We start from the raw sequence: 27,846 nt of genomic DNA, 5'->3' as shown, positions 1-27,846 counted from the left end.
TCATGGGAATGCCTTGCCCATGCCCAGCTGGCCCTGCGCATAGCCGAAAGCCCTCACCAGGACGTAGAGCAGGATGTAGAGGTGGTGGGTCAGCCAGAAGCCTCGGAAGCTGCGTCGGCGGAAGTGGTGGGAGGCGAAGACATACATGACCGCCAGAACCAGCAGCAGCACGACGCCTGTGAGTCCTGCACAGTGAACAGGAAAACGGGAGGGTTGGAGACAGAGGGGCAGTTCTGAGGTCCCTAGGGTCAAGGACCCACTCCACTTCCCTAAGTGGGAATGGTAAAACTCTTATGTCCTCCTCTGCCCACCCCCACTTTCTTGACTCTTAGGTCCACGGGAACAAGCACTGGGCTAAGCTGGCTCATCATAGAACCCTTAGTGCTGGAGACAAAGCCTGGCATGCTATAGGCCTTGTATAAAGGTGTGCTGCAGAAATGAATGAATGCAAGGAGAGTTTACTTGGCTCGTTGGGGGCATGTATTAGAAATTGCAGAGCCCAATGTTCATGGAGTGAAGGTTTGGCCCTTGTCCCCCTATCACTATACCTGGCTATTGGTGGCACACCACTTGAGCGCTATAGCATCATTAGGGCATGGATTGGGACGACATCATCTGAGCTTATCACCTGATCTCCCAGGACCAGCCTGGAGTGTGTAGAAAGAAAGCCTCTTCCACTACTAGAGAATCCCAGACCAGGCCAGAGCTATGTGGAAGTGATAATGCTGAAGCCCGGGTTGGGGTTGGGGAATGAAAGCCCAGAGAACAGTCCCTCAGGTGATCAAGGAGGAGAAAGGCAGTAATTAGGACGATTAGAGGCCCCCTCCTCCCTGCAGTGTGGAAAAGCAAAGGTTAAGAGGACGAATCAACCACAGCCTGTCAAATCCTGAACTAAGAGGAGAGCATAAATACAACCTTATCCACCAAATCCCCGCGTGCAGGAATTAGCAAGCACCCTCTGAAGTTCAAAGCAGAGCTTTTTAGGATTTAAATAAATAAATAACCCACACTGTTTCACAGAGAGAAGAGAGTATAGAAAAAAAAAAAAGTGTTACCCTCCACCTCCCCCCAGGAGGGAACAGACTGGAAATATAAATAGACCCAAGAAGAGTTTGAAGAGATTCACAGCTAATCGCTCTAAAATGGATGATTACAGGGAGTTAGGAATAGGCCTCTAAATAGCCCTTGTCAAGACATCTTACTAGGTGGAGGGGTGGGGGAGGCTTCTGTATGGGTTTACAAAGAGCCTGACTCCTCCCTCACACAACTGGAGCATAGCATTTCTCCAAGCTACTGTTGTGCTTGGGATGTATGGGTGGAGGAGGGCTCCGCTGCTACTCCAATGGACACTACCCACATTGGGGCTGGTTCACTAGACCTAAGTCAGAGAGGATCTACATCTTCTGCTCCCCAGGAGGATCACCAGGCAGAGAGCAGAGCCTAGTTTCCCAGTGAGAGCCGAATTGAGTCTGGGCTGCTCTGGGACAGCGTGAACCCAGAGCCTTGGTGTTCTGAGTCAGGCTTGGAAAATCACCGAGGGAAAAGGCTCTCACCTGGTACGGTCTGGAAGAACCACCAGTAATACTTCTGGGGGAACTCAGACCTGTGTGTAACAGACAGCCATGAGAAACCCCCAAGAGGGGGACATCTGGGGGGGGACCACCCAAAGGAGACACCCTAGCCCCACCACCAGTCACCCCTGCTGACTTGAGTTTAGGAGTGAAGGCTGCTGGTGGTTTTTCCCAGAGTCTGGAGGATAACATGTTCCTCTGGCCAAAACGATTTGAAATTTTCCACATGCAAGAAATCCTCACCCCCACACACATACACCCTTTCCCACTTTTGTCTGTGAACACCTCTACATACTCACCCATCATCATGGAAGAGGCCAGGGAAGAGGCAGGAGAGGACGCTGAGTGGACTGATGGAGAACAGGTATACATTGACCACATGGCCCACGCTGTGTAAGACTAAGAAAGAAAGATGGAAGGGTTGGGCCCCAGGGATTCCTAAGGACCGCCCAAAGGTAGGTGCTCAAGGCCGAAAATGTCAACCAGAGTTAGGAGTCTGGTGGGATGCCAGTGGCTCCCACCTGTAATCCCAGCTACTCAGGAAGCTGAGATCTGAGGAGCGTGGTTCAAAGCCAGCACAGGCAGGAAAGTCCATGAGACTCGTTTCCAATGAATCAACAAAAAGCCAGAAGTAGAGGGGTGGCTCAAGTGGTGGAGCACCAGCCTTGAGCCAGAAAGGTGAATGGGCAGACCCTAAGTTCAAGCCCTAGTACCGACACAACAACAAACAGGATGGAGGGGTCTGAAGAAGGACCCTAAAAATCTGTATTTCTCTCTCTCGTTCTCCTGATCCTCCTGCACACCGTCCATGAATGCAACCACGCCAGTCTGAAGTTACCCCATTAGCAGCTCATTGCTTTGGTTTCTCACACTAAGTTACGCTTTCGTAAGAACTGGGAGGGAGATACGCGGTATGCACACTCCTCCTAGGTTGTTAGTAGATTGCCAGCTGGAAGCTGGAGAGGTGTGCTAGAAAGCTGGGGGAGAGGAACTCAGGGCAGGAGGGGTGGGGAAGCCTCTAAGACTTCTTTGCCAACTCCATTCTTAAAGAGAAATCTCTCAAAGCTGGGCACGGGTGGCTCACGCCTGTACACCTAGCTACTCAGGAGGCTGAGATCTGAGGATCGCAGCTCCAAGCCAGCTGGGGCAGGGACGTCTGTGAGACTTATCTCCAATAAACCACCAGAAAACCAGAAGTGGCGCTGTGGCTCACACGGTAGAGCGCTCGCCTTGAGCTGAAGAGAGCTCAGAGACAGCGCCCAGGCCCAGAGTTCAAGACCCACGTCTGACAAAAAAACAAAAAAAGAGCGGCAGGCCCTTGCCTGTGAGGACGATGGCAGTGGAGGCGATGAGGCGGTGGAAGTCCACGGCGGCATCGAAGGGGATGTAACGGTTGAGGAAGGTCTCCCGCAGGAAGGTGAGGAGGTTGCGGCACATGGTGAGCAGGATGTAGGAGAACATGAAGGAGATGCTGGCTGCCGTGCCCCGGGACACGATGATGCCCACGCGGGTGGTGTCGGTGATGCCCTTGTGGTGTGCTGCAAAGGCGTAGTCTGTGGGGGGGGTGACAAAGGGACAGAGGTCAGAGAACCCCACAAATGGGGCGTTGCCCGTGTTACAACACCTCCCTAGGAAAGCCTTAAGGCCCTGACCTCAAACCCCAATGCTGCCTTCCCCTCTGAAAGAGTCATCAAACCCTGGACACCTGCCATTCACAGCAGACCAACCTTCACACACACACACATACACACATATACAATGCCCACTCATTCACCGGCTGCCAAGTGCCCACCACAAGCCCTGCCCTTGGAGTTAGTCCCTTGTCCCAGGGCCCTGCCCCCAGGAGAATCTGATCCTCAGCTCTGTGCATTACTTCCGCCACCCCCCCATTGCAGTAAGTGATGCCCCCCCTCACAGTAGGCCCTCTCCAGGAAGAGCCCCCCAGAGATGGCGTAGAACACCGCCACGCAGCCGATGTGGCGCCGGTAGTTCTCAATGAACCGCTTGAACTGCTGGACGGTCTGGTGGCGCCAGCTGCGTTGAAACTTCTCTCGGTGCGCCTCGGTGAACAGCAAGGGCTGGAAAGAAGTTACCCTGGGGGAGGGGAAGGGGGGGAGGAGGGAGGACACAAGAAGTCTGAGCTGTTTATCCCCCCCCCAGGGGGACATTTCCCCCCTCCCTGCTTCTCTGGGGTGAACTACTGAACAAACAGGGGCTTTCAGTCACTCACTTAGAAGCTGGGTTCAGACCCCCCCCCACCCTCCAGCTCCTTCCACTAAAGGTTATTCTGCACTCTGAATAATTCTGTACTCTGATTGTGGGTGCCCTTTGCACCCACAATCAGCCTCTAAGGAAAGCTCACAGGACACCTCCTCCAGGAAGGCTTTCCTGACTTTCCAAGCAAGCCTCTTGCTCTTAACCACTGCTTTAACATTCACCAGTGGGGCATCGTCATCATCAGTGTTGCTGGACTCTCAGGCAAGGGTGGCATTTTTTGGGCAGTAGCTATCTGTCTGCCTCCCTGGTGGTGAGCAGAGGGCCTGGCACCAGATGCTGAAGGGGTGGATGGGCTCAAAGCGGGTAAGAGCCGACGTACTTCTTGCCAAACCTCCGTCGGATCTCCTGGGGTGGGTCTGTGTCCCGGGGGCACTGCAGCCTCTGCGGTGTCATCTCAGTCCTGACGTTGTTGCGGGCGCTTACTCTGGGAGAGGGACTAGGAAGGAACACAAGAGCTAAGACCTTGGCCACTTCCTGCCCATAGCCTGCCTCCAAACTCACTTTCTCTGGAAAAGACCAGAGCTCTCCATGAGAAGATAGTGGGACTCCCAGAGAGATACAGACAGAGAGATCCTTGGGGTCTCTGCTAAGACCTTCTCCTATATTTGTACCCACCACAAGGTCACGTGACCCAGGCAGCGAGCACGGAAATCTAGTAGGTTTGTTGGAAGGTACTATATGGAATAATCTGGGTGCCCCCATCCCAGCCATTCTAGGGAGATAAATGGCAGTTTCCAGGGAGAGGCTCACCAGATCATCTCCTGGCTCATGTAGGAAGCTCGCCGGCAGAGGTTCTTGATCACTTCTGGTACCTCCACTCCTGCAATGAATGCAGAGCTCGGTTAGAAAGCATCTCAGGGCCCAGAGACTAGAGAGCCTGGCTCAAGGCATGGCACCCTATTTTCCCATGTTCATACCTAAACAGAGTCCCCCTTCAGTGGACACCGTGACTTTGCAGGCACCCCAACCTCAGCCCTTGTCTCTAATGGAGACATTGAACCCAGACATGTGTGGGTGAGGAAAAGGAAGGCATGAGGTAAAGTTGGCCAGACAGGCATCCATGAGGATGTGTGGCACTACTAGGACTGGTATCGGGTATTGGGGTAAAATTCAGAAACTATGTAACTTGCCTGTTAAAGCCCCTTTTGCTACAAAAACAAACAACTCTGTCAAAGGTCCTCCAACTTAAAACCTCCCAAGAGATAACACAGTCCAGGTGGTAGAGATAGGGGAGATCACTCAAAAATTCTTTCTACTTTGCTTTTTTTTTTAAATTTTCATAATAAAATACCAGGGAGGGGGGAACCCCACTTCATTGTTCCTGTCTTGGCTGACAGGGCAAGATGGAGCTACAAATCCAGGTTCTTGTAAAAGGCCCAGGAGGGTCTAGGACAGTTTCCCAGGCTGAACCAATCTCCATGTGAACCCTGGTCTACAGCCAAGGTCAAAAGTGAGTGAGCTGATGTAACTGGAATTTGAGTGTTTAAAACAAAGCATAATGGTCTATACGCTTAAATGGTTCAATAAACAGCAAATCTGGCAAAAAAAGATTAGAAAAATAAGGGCAAATCTAGGGGAGAAGTAAAGCGCTGTTTGTATTGTTCTTGTTGTTTTGTATTGTTCAAAAATCGATGAAAATAAAGGAAACAATAAAGCACATCAGTGATTAAAACAAGACAACAAACAAAGCTAGCCCTCTGCTTCATGCTCAGTCCCTATCATTATTGGATGTCCCTGGGCCTCAGTACCCGGGTTTATGGTCTGCCTCCAGGAAACTCTCAAGCCCCTACCTTAGGCTCAGGAGCCCACTACCTGGAAAAGATAGAAAGCTTCTTTACCAACTCCCTTTACCCCCCACCCCCACCCCCAGGGCCAGGAAATACTCTTGCCTAGAAATTGCACCCACATTTTCTCTTAAACTTGCTCCTAGTTCCCCATGGAATCTGCCCTGCCCCCCATTCTTCTCATAATCCTGGGAGGGACTGGGTTTGGTCTCAACATGTCCCAGTGAGAATCTGAAACTGAGAAGACATCGTGCCAGTTCTCAGAGAGAGGAGGCCACTCACCGACCCCTTCTGCCTGCTCCCTGCCATTCTGACTCTAGCTTCTATTAACTTGAGCCAGACTCAGGGCAGGAAGCTGTGGGAAGGATACTTGGCCAGGGGGGGAGAGAGAGAGAGAGAGAGAGAGAGAGAGAGAGAGAGAGAGAGAGAGAGAGAGAGAGAGAGAGAGTGTGTGTGTGTGTGTGTGTGTATCCTGATTCTACCCATCCCACCAGCAGGGCTGTTTAATGACTGTTATTGTCTTTGTTTTGTTTTTTTTTTGGGGGGGGGAAGTCCTGGGGCTTGAACTCAGGGCTTAGGCACTGTCCCTTCTTTTGCTCAAGGCTAGCACTCTACCATTTGAGCCACGGCGTTACTACCAGCTTTTTCTGTGTATGTGGTACTGAGGAATTGAACCCAGGGCTTCATGCATGCTAGGCAAGCACTCTACCACTAAGCTACATTCCCAGCCCCTGTCTAATGACTTCCATGAGCCTGAAGAACATGCATCTCAGATCCCTTTCCTCATACAAATAAAACTGTCGATTAGAAAATATATTTTCTAGCTGGGTACACAGTGGCTCATGTCTGTAATCCCAGCTACTCAGGAGGCAGAGATCTGAGGATCGTGGTTCAAAGCCAGCCCGGGCAGGAAAGTCCTTGAGACTCTTATCTCCGATAAACCACTAGAAAGCCAGAAGTGGTATTGTGGCTCAAGTGGTAGAGTGCTATCCTTGAGCTGAAGAGTGCAGGGACAGAGTTCAAGCCTCACGACCAACAAAAAAAAAAAAAAGAGAGAGAGAGAGAGAGAAAGAAAATATTTTTTCCCAATATTCTTCTAACATATTTTCTAACAATGTATTGGGTCTAACAGAGTAGTCAGGTGGGGCCCATCGGCCTGCCAGCTGGGCCTCACCTTTGACACAGAGCTGTGTGAAGCGGAGCTCGCTGTCATGGTCCCGAAGCATAAAGTGGAAGTCCTCCCAGGTCAGTTCCTCCTTGTCCTGGAAACCTGACTCTCGGAACATGGACTCCACCACCTCGGCCAGCTGGGCCTTGGGCAAGCAGTTGTTGGAGATCTCGATGAAGGATCTGGAGTTGAGGAAGAAGAATCCTCGTACCCAGACACAATGGCCACCAGGCCTCAATTGGCCACATCCCAAGCCTCTTACTAAGTTCTAACAGGAGTGTGGCTATGAAGGTAAAGAGGAGGCCTCCACTTGTCCTTTACACGTCTGCTTTCCCTCCCTGAGCAGGTCTTTTCCTTTCCCAAGAAGTCTCTGCCCTTGCTTAATCTCCGGGCCATCGAGAGGACTGACCTCAACATTCTGATGAACTCTTCCTTGGAAATGAGGCCATTCCCATCGAAGTCATACATGCGGAACATCAGGCGAGACTTCTCCTCAGGGGAGCCTGGGAGAAGAAGGACTCTGTGAGAAGAACGTGGGCCCACTATCTGGAAACCCTCAGGCTGACCCGAGGCACCAGGGTCAAGACTCACTGCCAGACCCAGCAAGGGGTCATTCTGCTTCTTTCATTTTTTAAATTTTAATTATTTTTTGTCTCCATCCTGGGGCTTGAACTCAGGGCCTGGGTGTTATCCTTTGAGCTTTATTTTTGCTCAAGGCTAGCCCCCTACCATGTGAAACACAGAACCACAGCTCCACTTCTGGCTTTTTCACTAGCTGATTGGAGATAAGAGTCTCAAGGACTTTCCTGCCCGGGCTGGCTTTGAACCATGATCCTCAGATCTCAGCCTCCTGAGTAGCTAGGATTACAGGCGTGAGCCATCAGCGCCTGATTCATTCTGCTTCTTTTAACTCCCACCTGAGCAGTTGTAGTCTGCCACGTCTGGAGATGTAGCCCCATTGTTTCCTATCTCTAACAGCGCAGTCACACCCCAAACTCTGTCCCCATTCCTTGTCCACGCTCTACCCTCTACATAACTTGTTCTCCTTCCATACCTTTCATGAAGACCACCAGGATGTCCAGGAACTCGCGGAAGGACAGGTAACCATTGCCATCTCTGTCAGCCAAAGAGAACATGGACTCCACAAACATGTCCTGAGGCTTGAGACCCAGGGACTCAGCAAACTCAGCCCTGCTCAGCTCACAGGTCAGGGCTTCTCGAACCTTCTGGGATGAGTCCAGTGGCAGGGTCCCTGCATCCGCCTGGTTGATGTCCAACACCTGTACTTGGGCAGCCACAGAAGGAGGGAGAAAGAGACAAAGCTGCCTTGAAGGCCATGGAGGAACCACCTTCTGAGGGGTCTGCCCATCACTTCTAGATAAGCAGCCCATTGGGCAGTCTCCGGGACTATATTTGTACTATCAAGTCTTGGCCTCTCTGTCTTAGCTGATTGGACCAAACTTGATATAAAGTTGATCTGATCTGGGGAATCTAGAATTGGAAGTAAAAGTCCTAGATATGTGTTGTCCTGAGCCCCCAAAAATTCCACACGACAGAGACCATGTTTCTCCTTCAGGTGCTCAGAGATCCGGAAAAAGCAAAAGCAGGGAGCAGAGACAGCCTAATGGAGGAGCAGTCTTGCTTGGTGAGAGTTTTCTCACTGGAATCCCTGAGATAGTTTGGATCCTCGGTGTCACCTAACCTTTGCATATAAAAGAAGTTGAACTCAGAGAAGGGTTTGAGAAAAGACAATTCTTACGAGCCTTTTCTGGCTCACTGGGGGGCCGCCCTCGTCAGAGAACAGACAGGCCACAGGCCAAGGTACCTGTCTTTCCTGCCTATCAACTTGGCTAGTTAGTGTAAGCCTGGTTGTGGTTCATGGGGCCAAGTGTACAGCTTTGAACAGGTGCTTTAATGGAAAGAGCCTGGGGCTGGAAGCTAGAGACCTGGGTTCACGGCTCAACTCTGCTACCTGCTTGCTGCATGACCCCAGGCAATTCTCTTCCGTCATCTGGGTTTCATTTCCTCTCCTGCCCTGCTCAGCTCACAGGGTTATTGTGACAATCAACAGGAATTGCTGTGTGGGCAAAGTTTCGAAAGAGGAGAGCACCCAGACAGCTATCTGGGATGGACAGCCACTCCCAGGAGACAGCAGCCCCCCGACTGCCCAGCATAGGGGCTCCCCATGGCCCTGATGCATTGTGAGGGGCAGGGAGGTTTCCAGGCTCTGCCTGGGCCCTAGCTAGGAATTTTCCCAGTGAAGAACCCCTCAGTTCTCAGGCATTTTTGATATTCAAGCCGTAGAAGGGTTAAATGCACAAATATACACATTGGATAATAGTACGACAGTGTCCCACAGAACTCTCTCCCTAGCCAATCTTCCTTCTTCTCCACCTCCTCTTCTCCTCTTCCTCCTCCTCCTCTTCTTCTTCTTTTTGTGCCTGATACTGGAGTCTCGCTTGCTTATTAGATTTTGTTGTTGTTGTTATTTTGGGCTCAAGGATAGTACTCTGTCAGCCACACCTCCAGTTGCAGATTTTGCAACTAATCGGAGATAGGAGTCTTTCAGATTTGCCTGCCCAGACTAACTGTGTACCGCCACCCTCAGAGCTCAGCCTCTTGAGTAGCTAGGAATATGTAGGCATGAGCTAGCATCTTCCCATTAGTTGTCCAAACCTGCTACATTCCCCCCACGGGAGGGAGGAACTGTGGTTCTCAGAACTGCTTGGCTTGTCCTGCCCCATTCCTGGACTCCCTCTCACATCCTGAGACAGGATTCAGATGGGGGCAGGGACATCTCCTTGCAGTAAATGTAACAAGGAGCATCATCTACTCTTCCCTCGGGCCTGCAGATGCCCAATGGGTAACTAAAAGGAGGATAAAGTGGGTGCCAGTGGCTCATGTCTGTAATGCTAGTGATTCAGGAGGCTAAGATGCAGAGGATCACAGTTTTGTTTTGTTTTGGTCAGTCATGGGGCCTGAACTCTGAGTCTGGGCGTTGTTCCTTAGCTCTTCAGCTCAAGGTGAGCGCTCTACCATTTGAACCACAGCACCATTTTGGCTTTTTTTCTTTTTTGCTTATGTGTTGCTGAGGAATCAAACCCAGTGCCTCATGCATGCAAATGAAGCACTCTATCATTGAGCCACCTTCCCAACCCCGAGGATCATGGTTGGAATATAATCTTAGGCAGGAAAGTCCAAGAAATTCCATCTCCAAACTAAGCAGTGAAAAAGCAAAGCTGAAGGCATGGCTCAAGTGGTGGAGCACTAGTGGAGTGAGTAAGCAAAGCTGAGTGTATGCAAGGTGCTGACTTAAAAAAGCCGTACTGCAGCTGGGCACTGGTGGCTCACGCCTGTAATCCTAGCTATTCAGGAGGCTGAGATCTGAGGATGGAGGTTCAAAGCCAGCCCAGGCAGGAAAGGCCATGAGACTCTTATCTCCAATAAACCACCAGAAAACTGGAAGTGGTGCTGTGGCTCAACTGGTAGAGCACTCACCTTGAGCAGCGTAGCTGAGGGACAGTGCTCAGGCACAGAGTTCAAGCCCCAGGACCAACAACAACAACAACAACAAGCACCAGAGAGTATCCAGTTATTATCCTAAATCTTCAGTCATTTTGGATCCCAGGAACATCAAAGCCTGCATTCAGGAGTTGGTGTTCAGCTGAGAACTCAGCACTTCTGACTTCTTCAGAATTCACCCCATGGTCTCATGTGGGGAAGGATGCCACTGGCGGGAAGGATGCCAGCCCACGTACACTCACACGGACAGATCTGATCCCGCGTTACGCACCTGGGAGAAAAGGTGCCTGAAAAAGGTCTCCAGGAGGTGACTCCGCTGCTCGCGAGTCACCGCCACCCGCATCAGCTCTTGCTCCCGCAGCTCCCACTCCTGGAAGCTCAGCCCACTTTCCTTCAGAGTCCCCCGAAGGTTTTCCACCAGGGCCTGACGCTCTTCCTCCAGGTTAAACAGCAGCACCTTCAGAGGCAGCAGACATAAGAACAATCCTTTGCCAAGGCCTCTTAAAGGCAGGTACTTTATATAGATTATACCAGAGGGACCACTGTTACAGCCTTGTAGGGCCTGGGTGCTGTTCCTGAGCTTTTTGGCTCAAGGCTAGTGCTTTACCACTTGAGCCATGGTTCCACTTCTGGGGTTTGTGGGCGGGGTAGTTAATTGGGGACAAGAGTTTCACAAATTTTCCTGTCCCTGCTGGCTTTGAACTGTGACCTTCATATCTTAGTCTCCTGAGTAGCTAGGATTACAGGCATGAGCCGTCAGCACATGGCTTCAAAGGGACTTTTACAAAGCTATTCTTCTCCCCCAATTCCATACTGTAAAAGGGGAGGTCAAAAAATGAGCTAGGCAGTCAGTCGTGATCAGCCTCTAATTTAGCTCCCATCCCGAATTCCTAAAAATCACTAGATCCTGAAATTAAAGGGTAAGGCACAGGACCTAGCTCCAAGGACCCCAAGGTAGAATGCATGAGAGTATCCTTAGAAAAGGAGAAAGTTAGCCAGGTGCTGGTGGCTCACACCTGTAATCCTAGCTACTCAGAAGGCTAAGATCTGAAAATGGTGTTTCAAAGCCAGCCGGGGCAGGAAAGTCCATAAGACTCTTATCTCCAATAAACCACCAGAAAATTGGAAGTGGCACTATGGTTCCAATGGTAGAGCACTAGCCTTGAGCTGAAGAGCTCAGGGACAGTGCCCAGGCCTAGAGCTCAAGCCCCACAACTAACCAAAAAGAGAGAGAGAGAGAGAGAGAGAGAGAGAGAGAGAGAGAGAGAGAGAGAGAGAGAGAGAGAGAGAGAGAGAGAGAGAGAGAGAGAGAGAGGGAGAGAGAGAGAGAGGGAGAGAGAGAGAAGAAAAGAAAAGAAAAGGAGGAAGCTGACTGTGGCTGCAGTAATAAATATCCTGTAGCCCTAGAACAGGACAAACATGTTCAAGTTTATCTCTCTATCAGGCCCTACCATTGAGGACTAGATGCCAGAAAGCCTGCCTTGTGGCCCAGTGTTCCTTCACTTCCACCTAACTGTCTCACTGGCTATGGCTATGAACAAGCAACCAGAGGCCAGCTTGGCGCCTACCAGGTCATACTCCTTTGGGATCTTGAGCAGCAGGGTGCGGCGTCCTCGATTGCTGGACAGGATGAGGTTGACTTGTTGAGGGAGCCGCAGCTGGACGGTGCGGAGTACTGTGAGCCTGCCGTCTACCACCCGGATCTGCCCAGGCTGTAGGTGTACAAGCACAGGCCGGCAGGGCTCCTTGCGGCCTTGCCATTCCAAAGCTGGGGGGGGGGGGGGGAAGATGGGTTAGGCCAACTGGGGGGGTCTCCAGAGATACACTGGGTGAAAGAGGACCGGCTCAGGATTGGACTCCACAGGTTCCTAGGAACCTCGTTTCCTCTTGGACAAGAAACCAATGACTATCCTTTCTGGAGTGCTCCACATGAGATATTTTTCATCGTAAACCTATGGGGGTGGAAGCTGTTATTTTTACTGGAAAGAAGAAATAGGTTTGGAGAGATTATAGATGAGAAACAACAACAACAAAAATCTGCCAAAGAGCTGTGGCTCAAGCGGTAGAGCGCTCGCCTTGAGCTGAAGAGCCCAGGCCCAGAGTTCAAGCCCCATGACCGACCAAAAATACATACATACATACATACATACATACATACATACATACATACATACATACATAAATCTGCCAAAGATCCATCCAACAACCAACCTACAGTGGTGGAACTCAGAGTCCAACCCCAGTCTGATTCCAGACCTTCATAATCACTCCTCTGTGGCCTGCAGTTCCAGGGTGAGATGCCACAAAGCAGACGTCTTCAGGGATTTGTGAGTCATAATAACCCTGGGAGATGTAGGCAGGGTCTTATGATGCTTCCACAAATCCATCATGCTCCCTTGATTTGGGAGGAGCTATTGAAATGGGAAGACTGTAAGTCCAACTTCTATCACCTGCTCTGGCCTTGTCTACAGCTCTAGAAAAGAGATCCCTTTTCCTGAGGATGAAAGTGGAGACTGCAGCCCAGAGCCATGTCCTTCCTATCAGCCCTGTGGTTACCTTCTACTCCCCCCACGAGCTTCTCAGACATGACGCTCTGACGGCCCTGGCCCTGGAGCTTCTTGAAATTCCTCATCCGGAGCCGGGCAACAATCCAGGCACTGAGCAGGCTCACTGAAGAGACAGAGACAAGTAGTGAGATGCTCAGGAAGGTGAGATGGAAGGGATTCCCTTCCCAGCTCCTTTCCTTGGCTAAAGCCCCCCTGCTTTCTTCGCCTCCCGAGTCTTATGCAACTTTCAAGTTGTGAACATCTGTGGACAGAGAGCTATTCTGCATCCCATGAAGAGTTCTGGGAAGAATTTAAGGCATTCTTCCAACCACCCTTGCTTCTACTACTTAAGCCCCTTTCCAGCCAAAAGTGAAGCCCAGAGTCTTTGAGTTATCAGTACATCTGGTCTACCCAGACCTGGCCTTGCCAAAGACAAAGTCCCAGGCACTGCCCCCAGCTCTGGTTCTCAAGTGAGAATTTGCTTTAGACAGTCCCCTGGGTTCCAGCTAACAATTGTTGACTTTGATCTCTCTCAGGCTTCTGACCACGCTGGATCCAAGCAGATCCCAGGAGATCAGGGAGGGTCCCTGGAGCTCACTTATCTGCAGCAAGACAATTCTTTTGTGTGTGTGTGTATGTGTGTGGTGGGGGGCAGAATTGGGGCTTGACCTCAGGGCCTGGGCACTGTCTCTGAGCTTCTTTTGCTTAAGGCTAGCGCTGTACCACATGAGCCACAGCACCACTTCTGGCTTTTTCTGTGTATGTGGTACTGAGGAATCGAAGCTACATGCATGCTAGGCAAGCACTCTACCACTAAACCACATTCCTTTCCCCTGTTCGCTTCTCCTGCTAGAAGGACAACCATGTGTACAGTTTGTTGTCATAGATGGAACCACTCCACCCCAGCCCCTAGCTGGCACCTAGCCCCACCCTGCCCACCCTTCACTTTTACCTAGTGGGAAGCAGCATAAGGTCCCAATAGTGAGCCCAAAGCCAAATCCACTGCCCTCAAAATAGTCACGAATGATGAGGGGGACACAGGTTGGCAGGCCCTCAGTGCTGAGCTGTTTTGGCTGTGGACAGGGGTCTCCTGGGGAGGCAGAAGAAATCAAGAGTCATGAGTAAAGGCTGGGTAGAGGCTCTGGAACAGGATCACTGAAGTTGTATCTCTCTCTCTCTCTCTCTCTTCTCTTCTCTCTCTCTCTCTCTCTCTCTCTCTCTCTCTCTCTCTCTCTCTCTCTCTCTCTCTCTCTCTCACACACACACACACACACACACACACACACACACACACACACACACACGTATTTCCCTCATCATTGTATTTGGCCCTCCTAATGCCCCAACCCCATCCCAGATGAACGTAAGGCTCTTCACCTGTCTCTGAAAGAGCCAATTCTGCCTAACTCATTCATGCACAGCGCCTCCTAGGGGTGTACAGTAGGGAAACTACGCCCATGTAGGTAGCAGCCTTGGTCCTCAGAACCAAAGTTCCCAAGGGCAGCCAGAGCCATAGCTCACAATCTGGCTGACCAGTCACATCTATGCCATGCTCACAGGTGAAGAGGGACAAAAAGGTTCCAGACACACACACACCCTTCGGCCCTCCAGCTGCCACTTACCTGCCAGCCAAAAAAAGACATTGGGCTGCAGAGCAGTGGGTTCTACATTGGTGACAGCCACCAGAACATCCCTCAGGGAAGTGTTTCTGATCTCTGCGATCTCATCCTCAGAAAACAGTCTAGGAAAGGCACAAGTAGAGAAGAGAGGTGCGGGCCTTTAGGCCCAGGGAGCCCAAGAAGAAAGAACTCAAAAGACTGGGGAGGAGGACAGGGAGGAAGGTGGGAATTGAAGTCCCTAGGGAGCTATCCGGGGCCAGGCAGAGGGGTCTATGGTCCTCCCCCAGACTGAGGTGAGGTCCAGGTAGCTCTTACCCATTCCTGGTGTTCTCAAACCAATAGCGGTCACCATCCCGTAGCCGCACAAACTGGTCAAGGACAATGGCGCTGAACAAGGGTCCAGGGTCTCCATGGCTCTCCAGAAACCCACCTGGAAGCAGCTCCAGCCGAGACAGGTCTTGGTTATACAGAGCAGCCGTGGCCTGCAGCACCTGCAACCAAGTAGAGACAGGAATGAGTGAAAGGAGTCAGCACGCAGACTGGAGCAAAGACGAGGCTCCTAGGAATTAGCTCCAGGGATAACAAAGTGGCAGCCACAATTACTGATGCCTGGAAAAGGCTTCTTATATGCCCCAGGCACTGCTCTGGGTGTTTTACCAAGTTAACTCATTTCCAGGAACCTTTCTCCCAGATCCAACGGCCTGTGTGACGAAGTTGGAATAGATCCGACAACATCAGAGCATCTCCCACACATTTTTTAAAAATGTAGTGGGAATTGAATTCAGGGCCTCGAGTCTGCTAAGTGCTTTACCACTTCAGTGAAACCTAGTGGTTTCTATTCTTCAGAACTTAAGAAATGCTTTTTAGACCATCAAATCTTTGACTATGCCTTGCTTTTTAGAGACAGTCCTCAATAACATATCACCACTGTTTCTCTCTCCCTTCCTCCCCCCTTTCCTATCTCTATCACTTTGAAACAAGGTCTTATCATGTAGTCCTAACTGGTTTCAAGCTCTACATCTTTCTCCCCCCCCCCCTTTGCCAGTCCTGGGGCTTGAACTCAGGGCCTGGGCACTGTCCCTGAGCTGCTTTTGCTCAAGGCTAACACTCTACCACTTGAGCCATAGTGTCACCTGCAGCTTTTTCTGTGTATGTAGTACTAAGGAATCAAACCCAAGGTTTCATGCATGCAAGGCAAGGACTCTACCATTAAGCCACATTCCCAGCCTTTTTTCTTTTTCTCTTAATTGAACTCAGGACCTGGGCACAGTCCCTGAACGTTTTTACTCAAGGCTAGTGCTCTACCACTTTGTGCCACAGTGACACTTCCAGTTGTCTGGCTTAATTGGAGATAAGAGTCTCAAGGACTTTTCTGCCTGGGCTGGCTTTGAACCATGATCCTCAGATCTCAGCCTCCTGAGTAGCTAGGATTACAGATGTGAGCCACTAGCGCCCAGCTTCTCTCCATTTTCTTAATTCAGCCTCCTGAATGCTAGGACCACAGGTGTGTGCCGCTATGCCTAGAGCCAGTATTTTCAACCTGATCTTTAGTTCTATACTCCACAGTGTAAACAAGGCCCATTGAAGGCAAATATTTGATCCTATTGAGATGCCTGAGATTCTTATCTTTATCTGGATTTTTATATAAATTGTGTGAGCCCCATTCCCCAGACATCACTTCTTTATGGGCCTTGCAATTTTCCACTTTCCAACAACTCTATCACACAGTAAAAGCAGAATGTAATAAACAAGGCATGCAATGGTAGAAACACAGTGCCAAGTTGTTAAGGCAGCCAAAGCTGATCTGCTGGGATAGCAGGCCACACCGCTTGGTCAGGTGAGAAAGTCAGAGTAGACCAGCTGACTTCCCAAAGGTGGCTGGGATATTAGTACATAAAAGAATAGCTTGTTCCTAAGTCAAAGACCTGTTACATTCACTCAGGGACCGTTGGGAAGAATAAAGGAGATAACATCTACTAAGTGCCTGGCATGCAATAGATGCTCAAAAAAAAAAAAATGTTTGCTGGAGCTGAACCTTCAGAGCTAAAAGCCAAATCTGATTGTTCTGGTAATCTCCATCCTAGTGTGTGAGATGGGGAAGAATGAGCCCTGCTCTGCCCACCAGGTGCTGGTCTCTGGTACCTGTGTCTCGTGGCCTAACTTCCATGTCTGGGGATGGTGTGTGCTTAGCCCCTCCCACCCCGGCCCCTCCTTACATTGCCATGGCTCTTTGCAAGTGCAGAGTTGATGTCCTGCCATTGAGTAATGGGAGGCAGGCCCATGGCTTCCCTGGCCTTCATGTAAGAGGGTAGGCCCAGATCCCGGCCTCGCTGCAGACAGCTGGCAAAGTGATCTGTCCTGGAAAACTTCAGTGGTCCAGGCCAGAAATCTGGAACAAAGATCAGAGGGTCAGAGTCAGCTGAGGGCCCCGGATGTAGCCTCTAGTTCAAGTTGCTCTAACTAACTCCAGAGGCAGCCCCAGCGAGTGGGTTAGAAGCTCTCTCAACAAAGAAAGAACTGTAGGTCCTCAACCCAGGGTGGCCTCCCTGGCTCTCCAGGGATCTCCTCCCAGAGGCCGGAGATCCACAGAGACAGCCTGAGGCTCACCTCGCACATCTTCTACCATCACATGGTCCTCTCTCTCTGCAATCTGGGAAGCCATGCCCAGCAGCAGGGAATCCACATCCTCAGCCCTTTGTAGGCTTGGGTGCTTTGGTGAGTGGGAGGAAGGAGAAGGGTGTGGTTAACGAGGCCAGAGTTGGGCAGCCAGCCTTTCTCCACTACATACATCCTCCAAATCCTTGAGCCAGCTCAGTGCTGGTGCTTGATCCCTGCAGGTGAATTCCCCATTCATGTTGAGCGATGTTCCCAGTCAATGCCCAGGCTTCTAAGAGCACAAACAACCTTAACACGTCCTATTTATCTTGGGAGACTTGACAATATGGTTGGCAAGGGCACTACAATATCTAGGTCTTGCGTTGGCATGCATCAGCTGTATCATCTTGGGCAAATGTTAGGACTTCTCTGAACTCACTGTCTTCCCCTTAGTAAATAAATAAATAAAAATAAAAATACTTGGGGCAGGGGTGTGGCTCAGGGATAGAGCCATTGCCAAGGATGACCACAGCTTCGGTTCGATCCCAGCACCAAAATACAATAAAAATCCCAACACGTAACTGATTGGAAGGATGCTGCGTCCTCGGCCTCCTCTGCTGCATGCCTGCCACCCTCTTCTCCTTGGCTCTCAACTGTCTCCTTTGTTTTTTTTGTTTTTTTTTGTTTTTTGGTCGGTCATGGGGCCTGAACTATGGGCCTGGGCACTGTCCCTCAGCTCTGCAGCTCAACTTGAACCACAGCGCCACTTCCGGCTTTTTCCTTTTTGCTTATGTGGTGCTGAGGAATCGAACCCAGCGTCTCAGGCATGCAAGGCAAGAGCTCTACCACTGAGCCATCTTCCTAGCCCTCAACTGTCTCCTTTGTAAGCACTCACAGAAATGCTTGATTTTGCTTTAAATTAGTGGCCAAGGCTCTTCACACACTGGCTTGTTTTGGATGGACAGACTTTCCCCCCCATAATCTCTTAGAACCGCCTCTCCTCTCCACCCAAAACACACACACACACACACACACACACACACACACACACACACACACACACACACACACACACACACACACACACACTTTCTCACACTGTCATAGGAAGCTTCTTTGGGGGTAGGGCTGGGATGACTCGGGTGCCCCAATGCCTCAAAGAACCCAAAGCTATAGAACCACTCCAGTACAGCCCCCATGGTCTCTCACACAGCCCTGAGGTGAGAGGCTAGGTTTATGAGTAGACACCCCGGGAAAGCCCCCCTTCACTTAAGCCCAGCCCATCAGTTCTATTACACCCCTCCCACATGCTCTCAGACACAAACACACAAGGCATGCACAATACACATCTCACACACACCACACACACACATACAGCTACCCACGTATGCATCCCCAACACTGACCTCTCGACTCCAGTAGCTGTTGCAGACCCGGAGAGCTCTGGAGAAACTAGAGTTCCGATTGACAATCCTCTGGAAATGACAGCTGGCATTCCTAAAATGCAAGGAGCAGGGGAGTGGTGACCACGGCCATAAGGTCCTAATGTCAGGCATCAGCTGTGGTCTCTGAGACTATGGCCAGGGGCCCTGGGTTATGGTCTGCCTTAGATGGTATGCAGTCATGCTACCTGGCTAGACAAGCTGACTCTTTTTGGTCAAATATAGCCCATAGAGCACTCTGCCTGTCTCTCCTTCTAGGAAGAAGGTCCCTGTATAAACACACATATGCATGCATACATATACAACAGTCTCTTAGTATCTACTGGGGAATGATTCTCAGACCCCTGCAAATATCAAATTCATTTTTGTTCAAGTCCTTTGCATAAAATGTCATAATCTACAGACATCTATGTGTATACTTTAAATCATCTCTCGATTCTTACATTACTTAATACAAGGTAAACGCTAAGCAAATAGTTGTTAGGCTGTATGAGGGATTAATAAGGGATTAATGCAGGTCATTAACTGCATCTGTGCAGATGCATTAAAAATATTTTTAGGTCTGGGAAGGTGGCTCAGTGGTAGAGTGCTTGCCTGGCATGCATGAGGTCCTGGGTTCAATTCCTAAGCACCACATAAGCAGAAAAAGCCAGAAGTGGCACTGTGGCTCAGTGGTAGAGTGCTAGCCTTGAGCTGAAGAGCTAAGGGACAGCGCCCAGGCCCAGAGTTCAGGCCCTATGACTGACAAAAAAATAAATAAATAAAAATAAAAAATTTTAATCTGAGGTCAGATGAATGTATAGAGGGGAATTTGCTGATATGCAAGGCTTACTGTATTCATACTATATATAATATTATATGTGTGTAAATATTTTTAAGGGATATAAAACTAGTCTGTGGCACAACTGTAATCCCACTGAGTTGGGAGACTGAGGAAGAGGAATTGTGAGTTCAAGGTCAGCCTGGACTTTATAATGAGATTCTATCATCAGGTATACCTAGACATTGTCTTGAAAATTTGACCTGTAAAAACTGTAATGCAATTGTGAAAACAAACCAAAAAACCCAAACCCAAAGTACAGTAAATTGACTTGCCTTTCTTTCATATACATTTATTCAAGCTTGTGTATTTTTATTTCAATGTTCCCTTTGCAGTCTTTTGGAGGCAATTGTTTTTCCTCATGTTTTGCACACATTTAAAATATTTTCATTTTTATTGTGACATACAGAGGGGTTACAGTGCTGTAAGTGAAGTAATAAGAATATTCCTTTTTGGATAATGTCACCTCTTCTCTCACTCTCCCATTGTGCTTATTTTTCAAACTTCTTCCAAAGGCTTGCCAGCCCCTCATTTGGTGCTTCTAGTTAAAAATGTCCCAAGTTTAGTGCTGGGACCTGAGGCTCCTACTGGTGGGCTTCCTCTGGGCCTCAGTTGCTCTGCCTTGTGTGTGTGTGTGTGTGTGTGTGTGTGTGTGTGTGTGTATGTGTGTACTACAGCAGCTGCAGGAGAAAGGGCATAAAAGTTCCCTACAAGGGCTGAAGGCACGGCTTAAATGGAAGAGCACCTGTCCAGCTTGCTCACCAGCCTCCTTCCCCCAAAAATGTTATCACCAACATCTACCTTCTTTAACACTTACTTTCCTTGGAGGAACAAGCAAGATTCCAACTGATAACTGTGTCCTTTTTTTTTTGGGGGGGGTCTGATCATGGGGCCTGAACTCTGGGCCTGGGTGCTGTCCCTCAGCTCTTCAGCTCAAGGCTAGCGCTCTACCACTTGAGCCACAGTGCCACTTCTGGCTTTTTTCTTTTTGCTTATGTGGTGCTGAGGAATCGAACCCAAGGCCTCAGGCATGCAAGGCAAGGGCTCTACCACTGAGCCACCTTCCCAGCCCCCTGATAACTGTGTCCTAAGGGTTCCTGAGGGCAGATTTTTATCAACACCATCCAGAGACTGAAAAGGACCAGCCCCTCCCTCACCTCATGTACACAGCAGGGGGCACCATGGTGGAGAGGAACTGCTCTGACGCAGCCACGAACTCGGGGGAGATGCTGGGGTCCACAAATGGACGGTATCCTGACGGAAGAAAGGGAGAGAGTCGTGCAACTACTCCATCCTACAGCCACCCCCACCCCCAAATATCTCTATTGACAACAACCTCCAGCCAACTGTCTCCCGCTCTTCCCCATCCCCTCACCTGCATACGGCGGGGGCGTTTTCTGCAGGAAGCTGGGCAGCCACTCATACAGAGCAATGTTCTGAGGGGACAGGGCAGAGGGGGGACACACGTGTTGAGCTGGACCAGGAGGAAATCTGAGCCTAAGGGAGGCTGAGGTGCAGAGATGAGGGGGCAGGGGCAGCCGTGGGACAGACTTCCGCAGGATCCAGATGAGCCCCCGTCTCCCCCTTCGGGAGAGACGTGCGCAGGCCAACTAGCTTCCCAAGCGACATCTCCCCCAGAAGCCGCGTTCTGGCCCCTACTTGTCATCCAGGGGGGCTTTGCCTGGACATGAGGTCTCTGGGCACAGGGGCCTCCTGGAAGGGGCGTTCCTGGGTGCGGGTGGTCCCCTGGTTGGAGGAGCTCTGCGGGGAGTCCCGAGTGTCGGGGTCCCGCAGGTGGATGGGGTGGGCACAGGGGAGGGGTGGCAGGTGCACCTGGTGGATGGGGTGGGGGGGGCTCACCTGGTGGATGGGGTGGGGGGGCTCACCTGGTGGATGGGGTGGGCGGGCTCACCTGGTGGATGGGAGGGGGGCTCACCTGGTGGATGGGAGGGGGGCTCACCTGGTGGATGGGTGGGGGGGCTCACCTGGTGGATGGGAGGGGGGCTCACCTGGAAGGTGGCGATGACCCTCTTGCGCGCGTGCTGGAACAGCTCCTCGTCGCCCCAGCGCGGCCGCTCCCGCGCCAGCCTGCGCGCGCACGCGTTGTGGTAGCGGAACCACAGCAGGCCCAGCGCCTGCAGGAAGGGCTCCCTGTTGCCCCGCGGGGCCCCGAAGGCTGCGAGCAAGTGGGCGCCAGGGGCTGAGCCGGGCTGGCCCAGGGGACCCGGGGGTCTGGGGATCCCCCCGCGCGCCCCCCCCGCCCTCTGCGCGCCCCGACGCCTGCGGCCCGCACCCCCGCGCCGGCCGGCCGGGCGCTCACCGTACAGCCCGCGGGGCCCGCCCTGGCCCGTGGCGGGGTCGGGCGCCGACCACATGAGCAGCGCGGCCTGGGGGTCCCGCGGGAAGTTGGGGTCGGGCCCCGACGCCAGCTGTCCCCCGGAGAAGCTCCTCAGGGCGTCGCTCCACGAGTGCGAGGAGCCGTAGATGGCGCTGCCGTCCAGCCAGCCGCTCACCTGGTTGGTCTGGTGGGGGGGGGGGGGGGCGAGGGAAGGTCAGGGCAGGACTGGACCCCAGGGCTAGGCTGCGGGGGGGGGGGGGCAGGGGGGAACCCCCAAGTGCTAAGGCATGCCCAGCTTCTGGTGTGCGCGTCCTCACCAGGTCCCGGGGGTTACTGGGGCTCTGTCCGGTCTCGGGGTCCCAGCGGCTCCTCTGGAAGGGCAGCACCACGTCCCCGCGGCGCTGGGGGTCAAACACGGGGTCTCCGGGCGGGATGCGGATGTTGAGGAACTCGGCGGGGCAGCCGGGGGTCTCCACGCTCACCAGGTCGGACAGCACGTGGTAGCCTGCCCACGAGGCCGGGGAGGGGGTGCGGGGGGCGCTGGGCCAGAGGAAGGCGGGCTCTCCGCCCCGCCCAACCTCCTCCTCTCCACCCCCCCCCAGGCTCTTAGCTCTCCTCCCTCCCCTGAGAAGCTTCCAGAGTCATCTTCCTTCCACGATGGGCAAGTCCAAGCCTTGACCTCTTGCGTTCCCTCCCCGTTCTTCTCCTGGCCTTCTCGCCCTGCCCGTGCCCAACACCTGATCTCAGATGTTGTCGTCGTCAGTTTGGCATTCTCCTTGGTAACTGGGAGGTGCTGGGGCTGGGCAGACAGGCCGCCACGACCCGTGCCAACACGCACTTGGGAGCCTCCCTGGCCTGCCCCACTGCCAGCCAACGCCAAAGGAGCCCACATAGATGGCGAAGGAGACGCCTGGCTTTGTGGCTGGACTTGCCACCAACCCTGAGCACCCTAGGGCTCTCCCCGTGACCTCCCTTTGGCCTTCCCTGCCAACAGTCCAGAGCCCTGAGCCTGTCCCAGAAGCAACTGGGAACACAGGGCAGAAGGAAAAATAGTCCACACATAGATGCTGACCGACCCCATTATTCTCCCTCTCCCCAGAAGGCGTCCTCACCGAAGAAGACTCCCAGCACTGTACGGTTCCGCAGAGAAGCCTGCCCTGCAGGGCCCTTCGTGGCAGTGTTGCTAAGGTCCCGGGGATTAGGCAGGTAGGGTTCTCCCAAAGGCTGGTACACACCATCGGCATAGTTGGCTGGGACCAGGCGCTGAAGTCTAGAGCCTAGAATAGGAGAGTTAAGAACAAGCATGAAGGATCAGGGAGCGTTTTTTGGCCTCTTCTCTCCCAAGCTGCTTTCCGTACCTGGGAGCTGAAAATGGTTTTACTTAGACCTGGATGGCCTTTGTGATTGTTTGCCAGCCTTGGCTTGCATTAGTAGGTGCCACCCCCAGCCCCGGACTCTATCCACTCTTGGCTGTCACCTACCTTTGCTGCCCCATCTGTGTTCCATGAGGTTGTTGTACCACCCGTCAAATCTCTGCACCTCCCATGAAATGGGGTTCTGAGCTCCTGTGTGAAAATAGGGACAAGGGGCAGCTGGACAAGTCAGGGTGAGAGGCCAGACAGGCTACGGAGCTCTGTGAGTCTAGCACTTCGAGTAGCAGTAGCGGGACCCCCAGCTCAGATGGGGCAGGGGAGGTAGGGGGTTGGGAGATAGGGTACAGAGGGAGAAAACAGGATAAAATAATGTCCAAACTCAAGTCCACTCTAAGCCATCCAGTGGGACAACATTACTTTTAACAGATACCATTACTTCTTTTTGTGTGTGTCAATTGTGGGGCTTGAACTCTGGGCCTGGGCGCTGTCCCTCAGCTCTTCAGCTCAAGGCGAGCGCTCTACCACTTGAGGCACAGCGCCACTTCTGGTTTTCTGGTGCTTAATTGGAGATCAGTCTCATGGACTTTCTTGCCTGGGCTGGCTTTGAACCTATGATCCTCAGCTCTCTGCCTCCTGAGTAGCTAGGATAACAGGCATGAGCCACCAGCGCCTTCTAAAGGGTATTTCTAGCAGGATACAATGCCTGGAGACAAATGGCCTCAAGGAAGAGGAGTGGCCATGGATGGAGAAGAAGTTGCAGGAATCTGTGCTCCCCACACCTGTCAGATCCCTGGGGGACCCAGTAGGACAGAAATCTTTCCTAGTTCTCAGACATCACACAGAGGAAGGGCCAACCACACCCCATACTTGGGAAGGACAAGTCATTCTGTGACCCATCAATGGGCAGGGGCAATGGGAAGAGGGGCCTGGCCCTCTGTGGTTGAGCAGAGCCCAGGGCAGAGGTGTGGTGCTGCTCCTCTGGTCTTTTTCCCAGTTTCTTGGGTGGGAACAGGGACTGTACTGGCCATGTGAATGACTTTGCTCCTTCCCCCTTTGGAACATCTTGTCCCCCTTAGAATTCCTGCCTTTGATGCTATTGCATCCCTTCCAGAAGGGAAGAACTGAGGAAGGGAGGGGCAGGAAGGAGGGTCCAGAATCAGGTAAGGAATGGAAGTCATTCTGGCCAGTATATTGGATGACGAGCTAGGGGCTAGGGAGGGAAAAATGACTCAGGCACTGAAGTTTAAGCAAAGAACATGGCTGAGGATCTGTATAAGATCTGGGCAGGGACTGGGACAGAATATACATGTGATCTTTAAAGTAAGATGAACGGGTAGCAGAACATGGAAGGGGCTTTAGAAGGAGAATACAGAGAGAGAATATCTATAAGGATTTGGGGCAAGAGCTGAGGATAAAGGGAAACACCAAAGCCAAGGAAAAGAGAGGATGGGAAAGAACTCAAAGTTGAGCAGCTCTGACAAAGGAGAACTGGAGAGGCCGAGCCACCATCTTCAAACCAGGACAGATCATTCTATGGGTTTTCCTTTTCTCTTGTTTTACATCATCCATCCCTAATGATCAGAGATTTGCTCTTTGTAGCCTAACTTTTGGCATCTTAAACCCACTTCCCTTCTAAGGGAAGAGCCTTAGATTTTTTAATAAGAGATTGTCAGAGCTGGGCACCAGTGGCTCATACATGTAATCCAGGATACTCAAGAGGCTGAGATTTGAGGATCATGGTTCGAACCTAACCTGGGCAGAAAAGTCTGTGAGACTTTTATCTCCAACTAACTAGCAAAAAACTGGAAGTGGAGGTGTGGTTCAAATGGTAGAGCACCAGCGTTGAGTGAACAAGCTAAGGGAGAGGGCCTGAGTTCAACCCCAGTACCAGCACGAAGAAAGGAAGGAAGGAAGGAGGGAGGGAGAGAGGAAGGGAAGGAGAGAGGGAAGAAAGGAAGGAAGGAAAAAATAGAATAGAAGAAAAAAAGAAAAACAGAGGCTGTCCAAAGCTGAATTCTTGTGGTTAATCCTATTTTTAGTTTCCATCATATTATTTTTTTTAATTGGTGACTCTTCTTCAGCTTTGGGTACAATCTGACCCCAAAATTCCATTTCTGTCTCTACTCTCTAATTAATCTTTTCCTGTATCAAATCAGAAGTACTTGTTTTATGAAAAAAAAGAAGAAAAAGAGAAATTGCCCCCCCAAAAAACTAGAAGGGATCAAATACCAAGTGAATTACTAAATGTATTTGGATTGCATGATTTTTTTTTTTTGCTTATGTGGTGCTGAGGAATTGAACCCAGGGCTTCATGCATGAGAGGCAAGCGCTCTACCACTGAGCCAACTTCCCAGCCCTTGGAAATAATTATCATTCCAATATCCACTTATTTATTCAACAGCTAGAAATGGGTATCTCCCAGAGATTGGGTCAGCCAGGGACTAAAGATATAGAGATGAATATGACACAGCTGCTGTCCCTGGAGGAACCAAGAAGATTCTGGTCCCTCTGTTCCTAGCTGTTTTCCTCCTCCAATGTCTACTCACCCAGGGGGGTCCATGGTCCAACCAGTAATGCCCATGCCAGAGCCAGGTGGAAGCCCATGATGACAATGATAATAGGAGCTCAGATGTTAGACTACTCCAAAGTGGAGATCCTAGAAAACAAACAAAGCAAATGAGCCCTAGCAATTCAGAATCATCCATCTCAGCAGATGTTAAGAATCAAAGCCGGAGGGGGGAGGGGGAGGGCTGAGCCCAGGCCAGAGTAGGTAGCACAAAGCAAGAGACCCACTCTTTCCTGAGATTCTTTTGGTGGTGGTGGTGGTGGTCATGGGGCCTGAACTCTGAGCTGGGTGCTGTCCCTCAGCTCTTCAGCTCAAGGTGAGTGCTCTACCACTTGAGCCACAGCGCCACTTCCGGCTTTTTCTGCTGATGTGGTGCTGAGGAATGGAACCCAGGGCTTCATGCATGCAAGGCAAGCACTCTACCACTGAGCCACCTTCCCAGCCCCTCCTGAGATTCTTTTATTCATTCTACAAATCCTCAATGGGCCTGCTACAAACAGAAACTAACATAGGCATGAGATTAAGGAAAAATTAACATAATCATAACCTTGGCCTTCACAGATCTTAGCTTCTGATTAGTTAGAAAACCCATGCTGTGGCCCAGCTGCCCACAGAGGGCAGGAGGCTGGGCTATGATCTCAGTGTGGCTCCCCCTCCTACAACAGGGTATTAGACTAGTCACTTATCTGGTTGGATCCTTTTTTCCCCTCTTTCCAGCCTTGGTAGTAAATATGCCTGTTTACTTCCCAGCACGATCTCCAGAAACCAGATGTGAGAATGAGGTTGAACTTAGAGCAAGAAAAGTGATAGGTGTGGTGCAAGTGTGATATGGCTCCTCTGGGTAAACTCAGGAGGGGTGCAGGGCTTGCTACTCAGGATTAAGTATAGGCTTCCAGCTCTCCCCACCCATATAGGCCAACACACCACACTGAGACCAGAAGGAAACAGAAGCAGAGGAAGACCCAGGCTGGCACTTCTGAGTGGCACAAAGCAGATCTAAAGCCAGTGAAGTCCTTCTACAGGCAACCTGGCGATGGGGTAAGAAATGGAGTTGCTTTAGCCAAGCCTCAGAGTTCCAGGAAGTGACCTCATTCTCACGCCTTAATACTCTATGAAACAAACGGAAAACCAACCAACCAACTACTGAATCGTTAGGCCTCGCCACAATCCCAAACACAGTATGACATCATCCCACCGAGTCCTCCAGATGCTGCCTTGGGAAATGTGTAAAGAGAGCTGGGCTCTGGCTATTTGAAGCTGGAAGGCTGGAAATGCTGAAGTGGCCACTGTGCTCCTCCCTCATCCGCACTGTCCTCCCCTTCCCCTCCCCCTCTCAACAGGTCTTCAGGATCCTGGGCCCCAAACCCCCAATGTACCACTTGCCCCACCTGAGGGCATGCTGTCATGGCTTTCAGGCCAGGCTGGGGGGGAGGGGGGAAAAGGGGTACAAGCATGCTTCACAACCACTCCTTGTGGGCAAATATCTCTGGAGGATTTACACTGCCACATGGGTGCCGTCCCTTCCACACAGCCTTGAAATGAAGGCAGCAGGCCCAGGCACAAGGTAATAAAAAACCAGCAAGCAGTGGTACCTGGGAACAAGCACAGGCCTGCTTGGTTCTGGTTCCACAAGACCACTTTGTTATTGTTCTTTTGTTGTTCTTTCCAGCCTAAAGTTACAGAATAGGGCCCCGGGTGGCTCTTGAGACAGGGGGAAAGATGAGTTAAGAGTCTAGAGACTCTAACCTGGTTCCAAAAGAGGGCCAAAGGGTAAAAGGATGGACCCAAATTCCTTGCCTCGGTCAGATTGTACTTATGTCAGGAGATCCTCAGCCCAAGCAAACTGGGTCATCCGACATTCCCGGATCCCGAAGACCCCCCAACTCTCCCCAAACTTTGATGAGGAAGAGCCCAGGCTCTAACCTGGACCCCCTTTCAGCCTCATGACAAGGTAGCAGGTGTGGACGAGGTGGCTGGGAAGAATTCCCCTTCCCTCAAAACAATAAAAAAGGGCACAGCTTTTGGGGGGGCGGGTGGCTCCCCGCGGCCCTCGGAACCCACGGGAGCGCGTTCCTCCTCAAGCACCCACATCCACCCGCCAGGAAAAGCCCCCCCCAGGATCTGACCTTGGCAGCGTGGTCCCCCCCACCCCAGCCTGGGACTGCGATGGGCTCTGGTCTGGGGTTCAACTGGGGCCCCCCAACTCGCTCGCGCTCTCTCCTTGC

The 27,846-nt window shown here is 51.5% G+C and overlaps 1 protein-coding gene across 1 annotated transcript; it reads right to left on the bottom strand.

Moving 5' to 3' along the window:
• On the bottom strand, nucleotides 1-27,288 carry LOC138816152 (dual oxidase 1-like). The gene is made up of 28 exons (XM_070005689.1): nucleotides 27,214-27,288; nucleotides 25,602-25,711; nucleotides 23,164-23,247; nucleotides 22,795-22,959; nucleotides 22,000-22,187; nucleotides 21,665-21,866; nucleotides 21,354-21,520; nucleotides 20,720-20,780; nucleotides 20,502-20,598; nucleotides 18,489-18,579; nucleotides 17,095-17,197; nucleotides 16,704-16,876; nucleotides 14,803-14,978; nucleotides 14,491-14,609; nucleotides 13,821-13,958; nucleotides 12,879-12,992; nucleotides 11,891-12,090; nucleotides 10,594-10,779; nucleotides 7,855-8,080; nucleotides 7,210-7,303; nucleotides 6,807-6,982; nucleotides 4,599-4,668; nucleotides 4,168-4,284; nucleotides 3,487-3,665; nucleotides 2,894-3,124; nucleotides 1,871-1,970; nucleotides 1,554-1,603; nucleotides 1-185 (listed from the first exon to the last, which is right to left on the bottom strand). The coding sequence occupies exons 2-28, from the start codon at nucleotides 25,657-25,659 to the stop codon at nucleotides 1-3; spliced, it is 3,750 nt and encodes a 1,249-aa protein (XP_069861790.1). The 5' UTR covers nucleotides 25,660-25,711; nucleotides 27,214-27,288.
• Between the last annotated feature and the right edge of the window lie 558 nt (nucleotides 27,289-27,846).

The sequence above is a fragment of the Dipodomys merriami genome, unplaced genomic scaffold (genome assembly GCF_024711535.1).
Source record: "Dipodomys merriami isolate MVZ:Mamm:240054 unplaced genomic scaffold, mDipMer1.0.p SCAF_69, whole genome shotgun sequence".
Lineage (NCBI taxonomy): Eukaryota > Metazoa > Chordata > Mammalia > Rodentia > Heteromyidae > Dipodomys > Dipodomys merriami.
This window is presented reverse-complemented; position numbering and strand designations above follow the sequence as displayed.

Bases quoted from the DNA above. Each gene is read 5' to 3' on its own strand.
- LOC138816152 (XM_070005689.1), bottom strand. From the start codon at position 25,659: ATGGGCTTCCACCTGGCTCTGGCATGGGCATTACTGGTTGGACCATGG. The intron at 22,188-22,794 runs GTGAGGACGCCT...CCTCGTGGGCAG, and splicing joins AGTGCTGGGAGTCTTCTTCG to GCTACCACGTGCTGTCCGAC. The intron at 6,983-7,209 runs GTCAGTCCTCTC...CCTCAACTCCAG, and splicing joins GAGTTCATCAGAATGTTGAG to ATCCTTCATCGAGATCTCCA.